Source organism: Aptenodytes patagonicus, chromosome 1 (genome assembly GCF_965638725.1).
Source record: "Aptenodytes patagonicus chromosome 1, bAptPat1.pri.cur, whole genome shotgun sequence".
Classification (NCBI taxonomy): Eukaryota; Metazoa; Chordata; class Aves; order Sphenisciformes; family Spheniscidae; genus Aptenodytes; species Aptenodytes patagonicus.
The window spans coordinates 103,224,970-103,244,563 of NC_134949.1; the positions used below are offsets into that span (position 1 = coordinate 103,224,970).

The 19,594-nt window shown below is 42.3% G+C and overlaps 1 protein-coding gene across 4 annotated transcripts in view; it reads right to left on the bottom strand.

Annotated features, from left to right (window-relative positions):
* Positions 1–1,036: 1,036 nt before the first annotated feature.
* The window catches only part of MPZL1 (myelin protein zero like 1), a 40,130-nt gene continuing 21,572 nt past the window's right edge, over positions 1,037–19,594 (bottom strand). The window contains exons 4-6 of one of the 4 annotated variants that reach the window (XM_076351199.1): positions 15,885–16,017; positions 12,443–12,548; positions 1,037–6,426 (exon numbers count right to left, since the gene is read on the bottom strand). In XM_076351199.1, the coding sequence (XP_076207314.1) occupies positions 6,325–6,426; positions 12,443–12,548; positions 15,885–16,017 (341 nt within the window). In that variant the 3' untranslated portion in view covers positions 1,037–6,324. The other 3 variants (XM_076351210.1, XM_076351189.1, XM_076351218.1) reach the window with 3 other exon arrangements.

A 19,594-nucleotide genomic window follows, 5' to 3' on the forward strand; every position in this document is an offset into this window, starting at 1 on the left:
GGAGGGCAAACTAGTATGTGCCACTGGTGTTTTAGCTTCTGTCATCCTTTACAACTAGAGGCAGAATATGGGTGCATTTAAGTACCTGGTTCTTGGGAGTGTGAAAAATAAACAGCCAAAACTTATTACTCGCTTTCCACTCCCTCCTTCAGTACATACAGATTTCCTGTGAAGGTATGCCCTCAGGAAACATGTACATGTCAGTTCTCCAAAGCTTTGGAGGCAGTGGTCTGCTCCCATCTGTGGCATGTCTGTGAACAAACACTGAAGCCTTTCCTGAAAGTCAACATCTCTCCCTACTTACTCTCCTGTAAAGAGGAAAAATGTGCCACTGTGAAATAGCTTCTGAGCAAAGCAATTGTGCTCAGAGCATGGCATCAATGAGCTTCCCTGGCAGGTTCTCTGAGACCTCTTCCACCAAAGGTAGGAGTCAGTACCAGAGCTCAGGAATTTATATCCAGGAGGAAAAGATAACTGTGAGACAGAGTAGCTTCTTCAGGATTCAGCTTTCAGGAAAATGAAGGCCTGGAAATACTGGAGTTTTGCAAAGTCCTGTTACTAAGTCTCTCTCCACCCCCACTTCCCCCCAATCCCATCCGAGTTACCACAAGGGTGGAGAGGAAAGCGTTCTATAGTTATAACAGCTACAGCACCTTGCTGTGGCACTGATGTCCCCTCCTTTCTCACCCTATGTATAACGTTACGTTATCCTCTGCGAAGTATTTGTGCAGGATACTTTAAGTAAAGCATTTTCCATTCTTACAAGACATGCACCTGATAGTCTGTCAGCTCCCCTTTTTCAGAGGCTGTCCTGCCATGGAGCTATTTCTCTCCCATGTGCATTCTGCTACAGTTTCACTTGCATTTCTTAGTTCTCCTAGCTGAAGCGGTAATACAGGGTATCAGTTCAAATGGTGAACTCTCCAGCTGTGTTGTTCACGGAGCTGACAGAGACTGCAGTGACTGAAGAATATTGCCAGAAAGAGAGGTGGTGTATCTCAGTCCCTACCCAGATAAGACTCGTCCAGCAAACCAGTAATGGGAAAAAAAAAGTGTATTAAAATATTCACAAGATTACAATAGAAAACATGAAAGTCCATTCAAGAAAAAATATCCAAGATAACTGTTTCCAGATGAGTCTGTAAAAGCAAAGCACTAACAGTTGGTACACTGGCTCTTCATGTAATCAGGCCATGCAATGCATATCTAGCTCCCTCACACAGATTATACACCTGTCTTTACAGGTGTTTGTTCTCTTGCATACCTCTAAGACAGAGGTTTACAAAAGAAAAGTACCCAGTCTATGTTTCCAATTACATTTACCACATAAAAACAGCTGGCATTGCAGGGAGACAGAAAAGGTTGCACAGCACACTGATCTCCAAAGGCATTGAACTTGCATTTTAGAGTGCAAAAATACCTTTAAATGAAAGGGCTTATTAGCTTTAGGGCAGTGAAGAGAAGGGAAAGAGAAGCCTCAAGAAGAGTATAATTGCTGAGCATAGTTAATATGATTTTGTAGTCTCCCATATAAACATGTTACCTAAATACTAGCACCGCAGGGGCGTGGCCACCGCCCAGAAGTCTTACCCACCTTCTCAGCTTTGATGGTTTTAAAGAGCAAATATTTCCATCACCTATTATACAATAAGAACATTTTGTATTTGCGGCCCTAGGGAGATACATTAATAATGTAAAATTCCAAGACAAGATTTCAATACAGAGTGAAGGTGTTTTGGCTATAAATCAAACAGCCCACACTTGACCTCAATGAATCCACTCTAAGGCAATGCAGCTTCTAAGTTGCATACACACATTTACTGCAGTTACAAGACAGATGGTTACCTAAACAGTTCTCACAGGTTTAAAAAAGTTAAAAACCTAATTCCAGCTCTTCTAGTCAGAAATTGAAATATCACTAAAACTTTGAGAGAAAACAAAACCCAATGGGTCTCCAGTTTAAATGACACATCTGTACTGGCTCTTAATGCCATTTCATGAACATGCCGATCATCTCCCTCACAGAACAACTGCTGAAGTCAAAAGGGGCAATGGAGATTTGATGTACTGAGTACAGCTACCAATTTACTTAGATTGATACTTTATAATTATTTGTAATCCTCTTCTCAAAATTCATTTCTGGTAACCAAAAATAAAGAAGAATATATCCACTGTTAGTAAAAAGCCAAAACTTTTCCACCTTGCAGGTCTGTTAAAAACAGGGAAGATGAATGATGCCATTCATACCCCTGGCTCTAGGGGGTGCCAGCTGGCTTAGCTGCCAGAGCCCAGGCTGGCGGTCCAAAACTGCACTCCTACAATGGGTAGAAGATCACTTTTACCCATAAAAGACCTTTTTCCTCCCATCAGCTGAGAAATGGATTTCAGACTGATCCCAGTTTTGTTTGGATGATGAATAAAAGAGAATTCATTGCAAGTCTTTTACATCACACAGACCTTCCCCAGCTCCACTATCCAAGAGTGATGACCCACATAACAGTTTTAGTCATTTGCTACTGCCTCAAGAGAGGCTGTCTACCCCTCAGCTGTGCTGCAGCAAGCCTGCCATGCAGCACTTCTCTTTAAAATAAATGGTCCTAAAAAAAGCCAGCAGCAGTACTACAACAGGACAAGGACAACACAATTAGTGTTCCTCAAAGTCCAAGCTGTTCCTTTCCACCTGTAAAGAGCAGCATCAGAGAATTAAGAGAATAGCAGTAGAGCAAACAGAGTTAAACTTCTGGTCACCATAACATCAAGATATGATGCCCTTGTCTGACTTCAATCTACTGCTTTGACGGGTAGCAAGCAGAGAAGTCCTCTGTCTCCTGAGACTTTACTAAGCCAACTTAGCATCAGTCCCTTTCATCAGCACAGGTTATCGTATGATTAAACAAGCTAAGATAACCTGAGGGACAGAAAGTTCACCAGTGTTGTCTCACATTGCCTCAAGTTCTTTAATAGCTACATTGTTCATGCTTCCATGACCAAAAAAAAAAAAAAAAGTAATTCAACAGCCTTCACACTGGAGAGGGATTCAGACTGATTTCTGCTATTCCTGGGGGAAGGGACTTTTGTTTCTTTCTAAAAAGATGTTCAGCATTTTTTAAAAATACTTACAAGTTCATTCTGCCTTCACAAAGAGGATCCAAGCAGCCATGCAACGAGCCTCCTCCATGTAGGCAGTATGAACATACCTGTAGCTAAACAAAAGCAATGGAAGGAGATGTTTCCTAAAGTTAGTTAGCACCAACCAGATCAGCGTGTTTCCTAAAGCCAGCACCAACCAGATCAGTGTGTTTCTTGAAGTTAGCACCAGATCAGCATATTTCTTAAAGTCAGCACCAGATCAGGATTGTGCTCAGATTCTCCAGTATATTCCAGCAGGAAAAGAAACAAACATTAGTAGCAGACTTCAGAGCCAAGGACAGCCCTATCTTCTCATAGCAGCACATTTTTGATCGCTACATTCATCACATTTCTCCCTCTTACTCTAAAATGTCTGGGGAGAAAGATGGTGGTGCACAGGCATGAACACAGGCAGATCAAAATCAAGTTTGTCCATCAACCATGTCAAAAGCGTTCGTTTCTTACTAAGTGTAAAACAAGTGTTGGGAAGTAATAGCCTGGTAGATAAGAAAAGCAGCAGCAGCAGGATTCATCCTGATCTTGATAAGGCTTCTAACAAAGGCAGGTGTTGTCAGGAAACCAGTGAAGTCTGATCCTGATGAAAGAACATAGTGTTGGCATACCCAACTTTGCTGGGGAAAAAAACACTGTACACAAAATAGTTATTAAAGTTGCACTGTCATAATTAAAGGATTATCTAATGTGGTTCTGAAAGGGTCTGCCATGGGCCTAAAACTGTTTTTCATTTACTTGATGTTACAGTGGAATGTAGGCTTAAGTCTGCAAATATCAAGCTAAGAGTGTTGCAAGATCACTGGAGGACGGGATGAGAATTCAAACCAAGTTTTCAACAGACGAACCGAAGATGAGGTCTGAAAAAGCCGTAACATAATTTCAGTAGAGACACATCTGCAGACAGTACAAAACCAGGAGAAGTTGCTAGCACACCAGATGGTTGTGCTGCCATTCAGAGGGACCTGGACAGGCTGAAGAATTGGGCTAAGAGGAATTTAATGAAGTTCAAGGAGGAGAAGTGCAGAGTCCTGCACCTGGGGAGGAACAACCCCATGCACCAGCACGTGCTGGGGTCTGCCTGGCTGGAAAGCAGCTTTGCAGAAAAGGCCCTGTGGGGCTCCTTGTGGACACCAGGTTGAGCATGAGTCAGCAGTGTGCCCCTGCTAAAAAGAAGGCAAATGGTATCCTGGGCTGCATTAGGCAAAGTATTGCCAGCAGGTCAAGGGAGGTGATCCTTTCCCTTTATTCAGCACTGGTGAGGCCACACCTGGAATACTGGGTATAGTTCTGGGCTCTCCAGTACAAGAAAGATAGGGACTTATTGCAGCAAGTCCAGGGCAGGGCCACAAAGATGATAAAGGAACTGGGGCATCTTTCATATGAGGACAGGCTGAGAGAGCTGGGACTGTTCAGCCTGAAGAAGAGAAGACTTGGGAAGGATCTTATCAATGTGTATAAATACTCAATGGGAGGGAATGTAGAGCACTACTAGTCTCAGTAGTGCTCACTGGCAGGACAAGAGGCAATGGACAGAAATTTAAAAAAAGGAAATTCCACCTGAACACAAGGAAGCACTTTTTTTTTTTTACTGTTTGATCACTTTAAGTGATCAAACAGTGGAACAGGTTGCCCAGAGATATTGTAGAGTTTCCATCTGTGGAGATACTCAAAACCCAACTGGGCCCGGTGCTGGGCAACCTGCTCTAGCTGACCCTGCCTGAGGAGGTGGGGTTTGGGACTAGATGATCTCCAGAGGTCCCTTCCAACCTGAACCATTCTGTGACTGATTCTGTGAAATAGACTGAACTAGGAAATGGGTAAGAATCAGAGAGAAGGGGTTATGGTAGACCAAACTGAAAATTATTTGCTGCTATAAAAGCCAACACTACATTAGGATGTACAAAACAGAAATCCTTCTACTATATGCTACTCTGAGAAGACCTCAGCTGGAATCCCACTTCTAGTTTTGAGCACCAGATTTCAGGTGCTCATTTCAAATGGGTCAGCTAAAGAAAGATCCTCTTCACCAAAAGAGAATGATCAGAGATCCTTAACAATCTATGAGGAGTTTAATCTACAAACAAGAAGCTGGGAAATTATATTCAAGTAGTGGACTTGCAGAGAGGAAGGAAATAAACTGCCCTCCACATCCTCTGTGCAAATACAGGTTACACAAAAAAACACATCAGAAAAACAAAGAGTGAAGTCGTAGATTTCCTCCAGAGGTCATTCAGCCTCCACTACAGGCTTTTAAAAACAGATAAAGCATCTCCAAGGAAGCGACAGTGGTATAATGGAGCCATGGGAGAGAGGTGAGGGAGTACTACAGCTTCCAGATCCCTTGGAGCCCTTTTTCATGCTTATATGAAATGACAGAGCTTCGAGGAAGAAACATTTCATTGAAAGGTTCAACAGAATCTGAGGCAACCCCCTACAGCTATAGCTTCCTATCCCTTTAACTCACTAGCTCTTAAGTTTTCACAGGTAAACTACCATTTCACAAAATTCATCAGATCAACACTATCCTTGTACCTTAAAGGACTAAGCTCGAATAGATGGGCTCAATACAGAAGTAAACAGTTCTGTGACCTGTGTTACACAGGTCAGGTAGGTCTAAACATTTCCTTCACTTAACACTGCTAAGACATACATTTCTGATAGCTAGGAGTCACAATTTGGCTTACAAGACCGAGTGAGAGTGTCTAGTTTATATGAGAAGGCAGCTTGTACTGAGAATCTGACTGAGGAAAGATGAATACCCTGTACACATAAAGAACACTTCAACAAAAGAAATTAGGCCCTATAAGCAAAAAAAGAATCTCCAGGTCAATCTAGAATCTTCAGGCATCTTCCAGTTTCTCCATTAATAATCAAGATAAAAATATTTTAAAATTGTGATGCGAGTTTTAACTTTCTCTGTTGTCACACAAGATACAAAAAAGAATATTGGCAATTTATAAGCAAAATTCTTACCGCATTTCAACATGCAACATTGGTCTCACTTCTGTACGATTAAATAGACTATTTACACACAATACATATATATCTTTCCTTCTGTATGCACATGCATTGGTCCTAGCCTAGGCATCAAAGGCCACATGTGAGTTCTCTGGGTCAAATCTTGTTCAAGCAATTCCAGTCTGAATGTGTGTTTTCCTTTGGATAGCTTAGGATCTCATCTCAGTTCTTCCGAATATCAGCATAAACCACAGACTCTGACTTGTTAATCTTGTCGCTGTGCTGTCCTCCGGAGTGATCTAACTGCGCGTAAATGACTGGGCCCTGGGAACAGAATAAAAAAGCACAATCAGTATTTTTCAGAATAAGCCATATTGCCCCTCACTTCCACAGAGGCTGCAGCAAGACCAAAGCTAAAGCAAGACCACAGAGCTTTTATGACTGCTAACGGCACTTTGAAGCAGGTGGAATGAACCCTCACCTACAAATGAGCTCTAGTCTGCCACCTTTCTCCTATCAGAAGCATGCCAAACAGCACCATTTCCTCCCTTTAATACTGTTACAGCTGCTTGCTTCTCACAAAAAGCAAAATCTAGAATCCTTTGTTCTGAAAAGCAGCAATTCTTACATGCTATGGAGCAAAGATACATGGCTTAGTCAGATGCATGCCAGATTTAATATTTTTCAAGAGGAACTGTACTACAGATTTACCGGTAGACAGCAGAGTATACTTCCCATACTGCCACTCAAGTCCTGTAAATCCCAGCACAGCTGTACCACTCGGAAAACGAGGGAGAGAACAAACCTGCAGCCACCTTATGACACTAGTCACTGCCCAAGCAAGTGATGGGATCAAGACTTAACGCAGCAGTGAGCCAGAAAATACTGAAATGGTGCAGTAATGCAGAATTCTTACCTGACTTCCAAGCCAACCCAGGTAGTGAGCACCTCCACAGACACACTGAGCAAGCACGGCCACACACCTTCGTTATATTTGCTGGGGTGCAGTGGAGGACATTACAGCATCATCTTTCAGCAAAGCATGCAAACACACCAGCGCCTTCCTAAAACACCATGTCCTCCAAAACACAGCCCACAGGAAAGCGAACTGCAGCTATTTGAGACGGGCTGAGGACAGGACTGCATCCTATAAAGAGCAGGTACCCAACAAGACCAGTGGGACCTTTATGGAAACGTCTGACCTGCAGCTCCCATTCTGCATGCCCCAACTGACATAAGCACAGAGCAGAAGGCTGTGACCACCTACCAGGTGACCTCAGCAGAGAGACCACGCGCCCACACACACCCCCCGTGGAGGAGGGAAAGGGACTGTCCTGTTTTGGGGTGGGTGGGGGAAATTACAAGGAGAGATCTTTTAGTTTGGTTGCAGCTTTTTTAGCAGTTTTTGCTTCAAAACCATTTCATCCATTTAACTCTGTTTCTGTTTCCCTTATGTCCCAGGAAGAAGTAGCCTTCACAGGCATTTCTCCTACCCCTTTCTCCCCAGTACTTTTGGTATCCTGCCAAATTAGGAAACATCTTTATGGAACTGACCCAGACATCCTTCCATCTATCCTCCAAAGCAATTAGGGGCTAGAGATGAAAAGAGACCTCCTGTACAGAAAATTAAGTCCTTGAAGGACCATAAGTACACTTCTCTGCACAGCTGTTTTCCCCCCAACACAATGGCAAAGCACGCACCTGATAAATACCTTGTTCTCTTTCAGAAGAGATCCAAATTTTCTTCCTTCCCGGTAAAGTATTTCCCAAGTGATAAAGAGTAGAGGAAGGAGATGGACAGAAGGATGAAAACTTGCGAGCAGATATAAAATGCTGAATACAAATAACAGACTGAGAAAATGCTCAAAAAAGAGACACTGATGTCTTAGAAAATTCTGGATTTCAAGTCTCATTGGAGCCACTTTTTTTTTTTCTTTTTCTGCTATTGGCTCTCATGTTGTTCTGGTCTCCAACATTGCATCAGGATTACATTACTAATTCCAATTAGAGTGCAGTGTCTATATAAACTTCAAGGCAAAGTGACCCGAAGGTTTATTTGTAAGCAATTTTGGAAGTCTCATCTGCCTGAGGCCATAGGTCAAGGGTATGATAAATTCAGCTTGAGAGCATTTCCTATCAGTTAAAAAAAAAATAAAAAAAATAAATCTACAACTGCATAAAGTACTCACTATAACGTTTCAAGTTTTGTTCAAGTAATTCCGACGGGTCAATTGTCTACCACAGGATTTCACTCAGGATCAGTTATCTTATCACTATTCTAATTTTATGCCAGGTTAAATATAGTTATTCTGCTGCAACTAGTATGTTAGGTGGTGGTGGAGAGACTGACTGGTATGATCACCTATCCAAACCAAGCTATCATTGTCTCGATGTGTTCACTATCACCTAAGTAAGTGGTAGATTAGCTAACACAGAGAAAAGGAGGACCAAGGATTTGTTACAATGCTCCATTTATTTGACTTGCTGCCAACTGATTTTCTAGCTGATTACAGTCAGCACCAGGGCCGTTTTTTCTCCCTGCATTTGATACCTCCAGTGATCTGAATCTTTGTAAAGACTCTTCTTCCACAAGTAAAAGCTTCAAAAAAGTCTAAACAATTCAGAACTTTCACTTAATCCCAAATAAGCTAATCCTGACTCTTCAGATCCAGAAGATGGACCAGCACTGCCATATAAAACCCAGCATTTTCCTAAGCCTTGCGATTTTTCCATTCAGAACAGAATAGCAGGTGTACCAATACCTTGCTAAGGGTTTGTCAGCAGAGTCATGAATTGCAAGTTACAGCAAAGAAAAAGGAATTACAAAGTTAGACCATCATGGTCTAACAGTGGTCTACAGTATTTTCAAATTTTTTAGATTCTCAAAGATGTTGCAACTACCACAGATTCCAGCTCCAGGAAATTTATCTGAAATTTAAATCAAGATTCCTGGCACCATGAACTGCTCCTTCCCAGGGTCCTGGGGTCCAGTTCAAAGCCTGGAACAGAACTCAAACATAGCCTGTTCAGGTATGTCTTAAAGCAGAAAGAGCAAAGCCAGAGATCTGCACTTAAGTTAATGTAGCTTTAGTGCTCTCCGCTTCTACACTGACAGACCTACCTGCTTAGGATCTCTACACCATACTGCTCTGTACATCACAAATGCAATTCTATGGAAGTTACACTTTAAGATCACTGCTTCAGCCTGCCCAGAAATGAATACTCAGCTACTTGGAAAGCACAAAGACAAATGACAGCCACCTTGGAGTTAGCATATCTCGGGACAACACGCATCTGCCTTCCAGTTTGCCTGCTGCAACCCAGATTACTAGCTAAACAAGGACATCCATGTGGGAAACACATACAGTTCTTGCCCTCACTGGAAATGCTTTTCTCAGTCATCCAAATAACAGTCATGGAAGAATACGAGTCACTACAGAGTGATGGCATGGAGAAGAAACACCACATACAAATTTGACAGGACAGAACATACCTGCTGAGAAGGAAGACACAGTGAAAACAAGTAGAGTTGATTTAACCAGCTGAACATTCACAGAATCAGATATGCGTACTTTCAGCACTCTGGGGCACTCCAGAAAGCAAGGCCCACACTTGATAAACTTGCACCCAGAACACAAAGGAAGTGCAGGCTCAAGAGCACTTTCAGCTGAGAAGTGATGTGGATAAATACTTCATCACTGATTCTTAAACTGATACATAAATAACAAAATGAATAAACTCCATTTAATAAATTTAATTTAAATGCCGCTCTTTGAGAGTGAACACCTCTATTACTGTTTTTAACTTGCAGAGGCAGGGGTTGTGTATTTGTATTCACAGTTCTTCTCCACCAGTGAAGCACGAAGCATTCAGTCACTTCCTACACATCCTACCAAGTAAAAGGCTACAAGGAAGTCCACAGGCCTTTACTGTTTGACCGCAGCACTGACTGTGTGAACCATTGGTCTAAAACTGCCAGGCAATCCAAGACGCAAAAGTGTGCCTGAATCAGCAAGCAGCCTGCAACAACTTCTGGGAACTGCTAGGAATCTGAGTATCAGCATTTCACCTACATAACAGCTCAAAAGCTTGAATACTACAACTAATTTCTTGATTACCAAGAAATACCAGGTTTTACTTATATGTGATGCTAGATTTCAAATATTTTAATTTGCATGTTGATATTACCCTTTTTTTAAAAACAGTGGGTAGAAGTTAAAAATAGAAGTGTAATCAATTGAAATTTAGTTTCCTCACTGATTTAAACCATCTGTTCAAAATCTGATCTACCCTGATTTTATTGTGGATCTTTTCAAAGAAAAGTAAACATGTTTACTTGCTGTTCTGTAAAGATGGGGCAAATGCTTAACAGAAGGTAGAGGAACCACTTGCTGCCACAAATGTTTGCCAAGAGAAAATCCAGACAAAGCACTCTTTGCCTGATAAAAGAGATTAAAAAACTAAAAAACTAAACAAAACTAAAGCCATTTGCCGTATTTTTCCTTTGAGGTCAGGAGTGTTCACACTTCGGGTTTTCCTTTAGGAACTTCCCTGCGGGAAGACCCTGGAGGATTCTGTCAAGGAATAAGCAGACTGGAGTGACTACAGAAGGGCAAAAGCACACTGATTCTGAGTTATCTTTACAAAGTTTAGATTTACTCTAACATGTTCCTTCCAGTACATTGAGACCCAGAACACTGCGGACACAGAAGGGTGAGGACACAGCAAGTTTCACATCAAAACGTTACAGAGAAGATAAAAGTATTTTTGCTTTCAAGATGTAAGTGCAGCACAGCAAAACTCGTCCTCCATGTAGCTCTCAGGGCACTTGCATGTACTGCTTCGTATCATGACAGTAATTAGATAAAACATCTTTGTCTTTTGACCTAGGGAAGTTGACTCCAACAGCCACTGCAACATACATCCCACACATAAGCTTTTTGCCTTTTTTTCTTTTTTGCGGGGGGGGGGGTGGCGGGAATCAGCTGTCTCATTCACCCATTCTAGAAGGCCCTCCCATGAACTCAGAGAGGAGCTTTATCTAGGCCTTATAGGCAGCCTGCTGCGACTAGACCCACTCCAGTCAAAATCTGATCTATTTTTAAATCTTATAACTTGAGTATATTGCCTTTATGTTCAGAGAGTAACTGTTCTCTGAAGTCAGTAGGTAGCTTTGTGGGCCTGTGGGCTAAAACTCTGGAAATACTGCACCTGCCAAGAACAAGATGCATTTCAAAACCAGACTGTGAAGCCCAACAGAATAGGGACTTTGACTTCACCCAGCTCACTGTCAGCACCGTATTTTTTTCCTGTAGTGTTAACACATTAACATGCATCTCCATTATTTTGTCAGGAGAAATTAAGAAACCAGGTACTAACTCTGATTTAGAAACCCGCCAGTCCACACACTACTCTGTAGCCACTTGCTAAAAGGTGGCTAATTAAGAAAAAATCAATTTCGGACTTAAACTCACCCAGGATCCGTACCTCCACAGGAAAATTGCTGGGAATACACAAATCAAGAAGTAAGAAACTGCTTACAAATACGGAAATCCTGTACACTGCTAACAGGTAATCATATGTTGTATAGAATCCCTGTCTCTCTCCCCTCTGACTAATTTCCCATGGGATGTTAAGTCTGGATAAGAGCCACCTTTTTCCTTCAAAGTCAGCAGAACTTCACCAACAGCAGCAAGCACAAGACAAAGCGTGGCAATTTCAAGCCCACAAAAGTTGGGTGGCTCAGCAGAGGAGAGCCCTCAGTAGCAAGTCACCTTCAAACTGATCATCACTGGTCAGTGTTTGCACTGTGCTGGCTCATTTCCTTGAGAAGTACATGCCACCGAGCATGCACCTTCACAGCGATGAGAGAGTAAGTAAAATTCCTTCCCATTACAATCCTAGAACAGATCAGGCAGCTTTATGGGGTGATTACACATCTAGTAGATAATGTTGTCTCTACATTAAACAGCTACCCACTGCCCACTCCTCATCCTTGCCAGGCTCTCATCCTTGCACTTCACTACCACTTGTGTAACACACAAGATCACAACCATCTTTTTTTATACATTAGTACAAAAAGGGCATAAAACTCCATCTCAACTAATATCAAGATGCTATTCTTTCAATCGCATTAAGCCTTCTATGGAAGAGTTCACCAGTCCCAGCTTACTGCTCATCCCTTGTTCTGAGCAGACACTTTTACCACCACCCCCCACCCTCACCACCTTAACAGACAGCACCTAACGCATGTGTCCCACCCTGCCTTTTATCTTTTCCATACCATCTCCCCCACACTCTGGGAGGATCCTGCTTCGGGAAGCAGCAGGAAGCAGTTTACCTGGTGTGATCTGGCGGGCACGCTGTTTACCAGACCCTCTGTGTCGGAGGGCGACTTCTGCGGAGCCTGCTTAACCGGTGACATCAAGCTCTCAGATGTACTGCAGCTGACGAGGTGGCAGAGCAGAGTTTGCACGACAATGTTCAAGAGGCACAAAAAAAAAAAAAAAAAAGAACAAAAACAAAAAACGAGTGATGGCAAGATGAATGTGGCAGATTATGCCAAAGTAAAAATGAACACAATGGATTCTGAAATAAACACATATAATTCTCCATCTCTCCCCAGACATTTCTCTATCCTTCCTCCCACAGTCTCACTGGTAAGCAACATGAAGGACCAACCATTAACAGAGGACAGCAGCTCCTCCAAAACCCCTGTTCCCTAGATATTCCCATTCAACCCAACCTGTCTCAAACCATATGTTTTTTTCACTGAGGCTTCAGACTCAGTTAACAGTGGTAAACAGCAATTATCTTCTAACTATAAGCTAAATAGTCACTGAGGCAAGTGTTATACCAGTGCTACAGTTAGAGCAAACACTTGCAAGAGCCACCAGCACTCCATACCAGAAAGGTACTTCCTACCAAACTCCGCATTAGTTCCCTCGCTTTTGGTTAGGCTACGATCCCAAAATAATTCCACCCACTCACAACAGACACTAGTCTCTGGAGCAATTACTTTGAGAGTCACATGTGACATTTAAGCTATGTGCCCTGATATAGCTACTTGAATATCTAATCAGGCAAATCTTGGTTTTCAAACAAGAAAACTGTCTTGTGGTGAGAACCAACACCCCTAAAAGAAGGTTGCCAGTTTTTACTCTCTGTTTGCTTCTTTCATCTGCTTAAAGCAGGACTGAAAAGAAAACAAGCCTGTGACAGACAGAGAAATGAATATCACAGAGCTAAGTATATGAGCAAATGCCCTTAAACTTAAGGTTAGTAGCTTCTGGGCAATGCAGTAATGGGTCTCTAAATGCTAGGTCTACCTCCTCGTACCCAAGCACCCAGGAAAGAAAACTAGCCACCTCCTTGACAGCAGACACAGGAGTTCACTTTGCTACCACAACCGTCTGACCACTGGGCATCCTTTTCCCCCAATCTTTGTAGACAGACAGTGTACAAAGCAAGTACAGAAACAAACAAATGAGGACAGTGACATTAAGCAGACCACCTCCTCACAGGGCAATAATTTTTTATCCTTTGGTAAGTCTAACCATAGGAGACTTAGCTCCTCATACATGCAACAGTAAGAAAAAAAAAATACTGCCCCCAGCCATCACGGCAAGGGGCTTCTACTGTCTCAGAGACAAAGCAGCCCTTCTGTTACCGAAATGATGTAATCATGAATTGTTTGCTTTATTGACAAAATTCCTCAGATCTACACTATCTAAAAGTCACAATTCAGGTTTAAGCAACTAATGCACTTAGATCACTGCAAGTTTTCAAACACCCGAACTGCCTGAGCCAGAGGAACACTTACAGGGAATTTACTTTTGTTTTGACACAGAAAGGGCTCTGAATTTCCTGTGCCTTAGTCAATGCACTAGCAAGTTCACTGTTGGAAGAGATGGAGGGACACCATCTGGGATAAGCAGCAATCCCACCCCAGTTAGACATGAGACAATGAAACCCAAGCACCCAGTGAAATGCATCATCCCTTTGCCAACAGATTCCAGCACAAATTACAGAGAAGTTATGTTAGTAGAGAGCTAGCTGGTTAGTCAGCAAAGGAAGAGGAAATGTGTACACATACACACAGGTATTAACAGCAACCACCAACTTGATTAGTTACCATGGTGTCTAGTGGGACTGGAAGAGAAGACCCAGCCCTGTTACATTCCCAATCTGGCGTCTATATCAGGATCTCTGTAAGGAGAGGAAGGTAAGCAGGATCCGATCCCAGCACACCAAGGCAGAAAGAAAAAAAAAAAAAAACACAAAAGAACACCAAAGTCAGAGCATGAAAGGAGACTGTGGCCATGCAGGCATTCCAGATGCCGCGCAGTGCCCCAGCCCACCTCAGTTCAAGGCAGAATGGTTATCTAAGAGTAAGTGCATCTCACCACCACCACACACCGGGGTTAGCATCATGTAGAAGACAGTCCTTAAGTTTGGAGGGGGTCACAGCACACTTGGTTTCTCTTTACACGTCATGCAGAGCTGGCATGGTCAGTGAAAGCAGTATTTAAACTTCAGAGATTACTTTCCCAAGAGAGTAGTTAAATCTGCTACAAGAAATTACAGTGCATAAACTACTGCTCCAGGCTCAGCACCAGTATGTGTCCTTCAGCAGGAAGACACTGGAGAGCAGGTTACCAGGAAGCAAGGCAAGCGGACCACCTCACGCACACTGCTGCTGCGTGACACTGCAGGCTTCTTTTCAGTTCTTAGGGGAAGGACACATGCAGAATGGGAAAACCAGGCTTTCCACACAATTTTGAGCACGCACAGCCTCCTTTGCTGTATTTAGCCTTACCATTGGGCAATAGCCAACTCACTTTCTCTAAGCTCTCCAACTAGGAAAAGGACAGGGCAAAGTTTAATTTAGAAATCCCCACAAGTTTATTTTTGGAATTATTTTCTTTTATCCCACAGGCAACCCAAAGAACCTGCAGGAAGCAGGAATATTTGTTGGGGAAAGAACAGAAGAAAGTTATAAGTTTGGGGTTTGTTTCTAAGACTACATACATAATTTTCATTCTTTCTTATAGAAGCAAAGTACCAGCTAATTAGAGAGGACAAAAAAGGAAGCACCTCCCCCACCAGCACCAAGCTCCATCACCACAGGACTCAAGTCTGCCTTTGTTAGTTCTTGTTGCTTTTTCATATGCCCACTCAAAGATCTGTGCTTTACTTTGGAGTTATCCTCCTAACACTAAAAACCTTGCAGGGATGGTAACAGTTAACAAAAAACAGACAGTGAATGAGAATGGATGCAGAGTGGCTACTCCTTCCTTACTCTGAAGTGTGGTGATGAATGGGGTTTTGGCAAGTATACTCCAGGCTCAGGAGCCAGACACTGGTAACTGAAAAATCCAGTCTTAATCTCAACAGAGATTTCCTTAAAAGTGCATGTGTGGCACTTTTCCTTTGGGGGGTTGGGGGTGGTAGGGGAAGCAGGGCTGGAGGGAAGGGCAGGGGAACAGACCAGAGCTAGGGGATCTTGGATTCCATGTTCTTAGGGCATATATGCTTGTGGCTGGGGATCAGCTCCAACATTTAGTGATTTTCAGGTGCAACTGATGGTCAGTAGGTCTTTTCAAGCACAGTACAAAGATAATAATTAGAGGCAGATGACCAGTGTTCCACATGGCCATACTCTACCTCTAGCCACGGTTGCCAAGACTTGGCTGAAACAACTCCTACCCCCCTCTAAGCCCTCCCTCTGATCCTGCTGCTGTTCCTCACATCATCCATAGGTGAGGAGGGAGATCTCTTACCCAGAGTATCGTTTTTTAGAGTTGTTCTTTCTGATGACAAGACACACGACAATAGAGATGAGCGGTGAGAGACCTGTAACCGTACCGATGACTATCCCTGCCACCATGGCAATGGGGAACGCAGGCAGGCTGTCTGGGGAGAGAAGGGAGAAAACATTCAACTCTTCTGCATTCCCTGATTAACAGAAGTGCAAACCACAAATGCTCTTGACCTTGGATTCGTTTAGAGCAGAAGGCACTAATGTAGTATCCAGGAATTGTAACATGCAGCCTAAGTGGTAGTGATAGCAGGCAGCCAGCAGAATAACGTATGAACAGAGCACACACCAAGAGTGTTCTTAATGTCACCGTCCTTCAGAAGAGAGTTTATATTGAACCAAGAATTTTTACATGTCAGGAAACACAAGTGACAATGAGGACAACCCTGTCTCATTTTGTACCTGAAGGGAAAAAAAAAAGTTACATTCATCTGGCAGTTCCCAGCGAGGTCAACAGGAAAAGGCAGGCACACTTGAAAGCAGATTTGAATGTAGCACATTGCTAACCAACTAAGAGCACTGAAGGCTGGGTGTTCTCTGGGTCGCATGCAGCAGACAGCCTAGTTACTACCCATGATCACTCTTAAGAGTGTTTATACATGATTCTGGTGTATCAAAATACATCTCTATACACTTTTATAGAGTCATTCTTTCCCTTCTTAAGTCAGGATCATTGTACAATACTAGAAATACGCTTATAGGAACACAGTATCGCTTTACTGACATTTTCCCCAATATAATTTTGGGGGAGGGTAGGCCAAGAAAGAGCAACCAGAAATAAAAGCCAATCAGAGAATGAGTACAAAAGACGTACAAGATAAAGAACAACATACTACCATTATAGCTTTTCCCAGTAAGAAATGAAGTCCCTCCCCCCGCATCATGTTTAATGCAAGGAACATCTTAGACCAGAGGGTTTCTTACAAGACTCCATGTTACACTAGCTACTTGCACCAAATACAAGTGAATCAGTGTAAGATCCAACAGGTAAAACATCTTATATAGAAAAAAAGAATCTTTCTCAGATATCTGCCTCTGATCATCACAAAATCGTTGAGGTTGGAAGGGATGTCTTCGGATTGTCTAAGTCCGACCCCTCTGCTCAAGCTTGGTCAGCTAGCACAGTTTGCTCAATACTCTGTCCAGTTTGGTTTTGACTATCTCCAAGGATGGGAGACTCCATAATCTCTTTGGGCAACCTATTCCAGTGTCCAACCACAGTAAAAATGTGTTTTCTTATGTTCAGAGAGAATTTCCTGTGTTTCAATTTACGCCTGTTGTCTCTTGTCCTGTCACTAGGTACCACTGAAGAGACTGGCTCAGTCTTCTTTAGATCCTATCAATGTACATAAATACCTGGTGAGAGGATCCCCCTGAGCCTTTCTTCTCTTTTGCAGGTGAGACAACCCCCTTTCTTCTCTTTTGCAGGCTAGGCAACCCCAGCTCTCTCAGCTTCTGCTCATATGAAAGGTGGTCCAGTCCCTTAACCATCTTAGTTGCCCTTTGCTGGACTCATTCCAGCAAGGACCACAAACCATGCTTATACAAAGCATTCCCAGCAAGCTTGCAGTCCCATTTTGACACACTTATCTAGAAGGGAGCAGCACAACACAGTACCCTGAAGCAGGGGCATCATACTAAGAAAACAGGGCTTACATTTAGTACTGTTCGTTTTGAGTTCAGTGACTTTCAGGAGAAGGGCTACCTGATCTCTAGCTGTTTCACTGATCACACCATCATTTGGCTGAATATTGCATCAGCAGCTTTCCTAGCCCTCCAGTGTTAGATGCCAATTGATAACAACATGGTAATTCAGAGTCTCAGTAAGAAATTAAAAATGAAGACAAGTGCCACAATTTAGAGGAAGACATCCCTTCTTTCCAGAACCTTTTGGCAGCCCAGAGATCCATCTGCTATTAAGGAAGAGAGTCCTACAAATGGTAATACTTTTCAGGTACGTAAGACTGAGATTGTGTTTGAGCCCCGTGCAAAGATAAACAAATTTATTTTGAGGCATATAAGAAGTACGAGTTCCCTAGTTTCTGTGCTTTTTCACCTTTCCAAGTGCAGGAATAACTGTCTGCAGAAACATCAAATCAGACATGCATTTCTGTTAGCAGACCAGCTGTTGCCTTGTACCCAAGAAAAAAAACACACACACTTTTTCAGAGCAAGAAAGTAAGCAGCAATCCAAAACCATAGTGCAGAGTGTCTGCTGAAAGAGTGATATTAAAATTTTGATAGTTTTGTCATTTCTTTGGCTTAGGTGGGGTTTTTTCGTTGGTTGAATTTGAGTAAAGGACAGCAGTTATGTTCTGTTGACAGCGGTTTTTAAGACTGTATAAAAAAATGCAACCGTTTGGACGTGAAATTAGAGTCTGGCTTTATTGCCTCTCAGAACATGGTCCAACAGACTACAGAAAAGCTCACACAATTTTACGACCACATAGTTCAGCTGAAGAACGTCATCCCCGCCATGTTTTTCTTGTATTTTTCAGCATTCCACAGTTACATGAACTCCTCATAAGTACTTGCAGAGCTGCCAGTAACTTCATAGTAACAGACATTCCCAGCTACATAACCAAACACCATCTCTGAAAGCTAACATTTAAGTTAATAGCTGAACATAAGCCAAAAATCAGCCTTTCAAGAACACTTTTCACTAAATATCACCGTAATTCAAAGCAACTTCCACTTTCGCTGAAAGTGTGTTAGTATCAGTTTTATGAAATAGGCAGGAAACTGAAGTTTTCTATTGCTGCTAAGTATAAAGATTTTCATAAGACAATTCTAATTCTTTCCCCCATGAGAGTTCAGATCAAAGATGGACTACCTCCAGATAACACAAGCTGTCTTGAACACAGTGTTAAGTAGCTTCCTATTACAAGTAGGAGCAGCCTAATGTAAGGACTTGGAATTCCCCACAGATTTTTGTCATTTAGGCTTTGAACAATAGCCTTTTCCAGATTCAGAAGCACTAGTGAAAGAACAGTCTCGCTTCTCATCCCTGCCAGTAGGATTCTTCCAGCATAGCTGATGGAGCTGTTTGTGCAAACACTATGTAGATACTGCAGTGAAAATCAGCTGAGTTAGCTTGGCTTGGCAATTTTAAACAGTTAAGCCAACCTGGAACTTATTAAATGTTTAATCCAAAATCTAAAGCTAACCAAGCATCTATGAGATCATTTAAATGTGTAAAGTATGTATGTGGCTTTGAACAGTTTACAATACCAGACACATGATTCAGAACAATTAAACGTATACATAGTAAAAAAAAAATATGCACAAGAGTCAACATGTACTTATTCCAATTGAAAAAATTTCTCCAGCTCAGTTCAGGATGAGTTACAACCTATTATAAGAGCAATACTTTCAGGTAAAGTCAGAATGCAAGACAGCATTACAGCTATTGCTTGAAAACCTGTTTTCAAGGTCTTCCTAAGAATTTGAAGACAATTGTTGCAGCATTTTTCTGACGATGAGAAGTATTGCCAAATACAGGGTCCCCTTCAGAAACAGTGAGATTCTCTTGTCCAGATGCTCCACCTATGGGGAAGCCGGCATGCAAGTCTGTTGAAAAATACCAGCTGAATTAGTGTACTGAAGTCAGTCTTCATTTGCTTAACCTGGGTTAAAATCTGAAGAGGCTTTGCCAAGACAGCCTGACTTTGC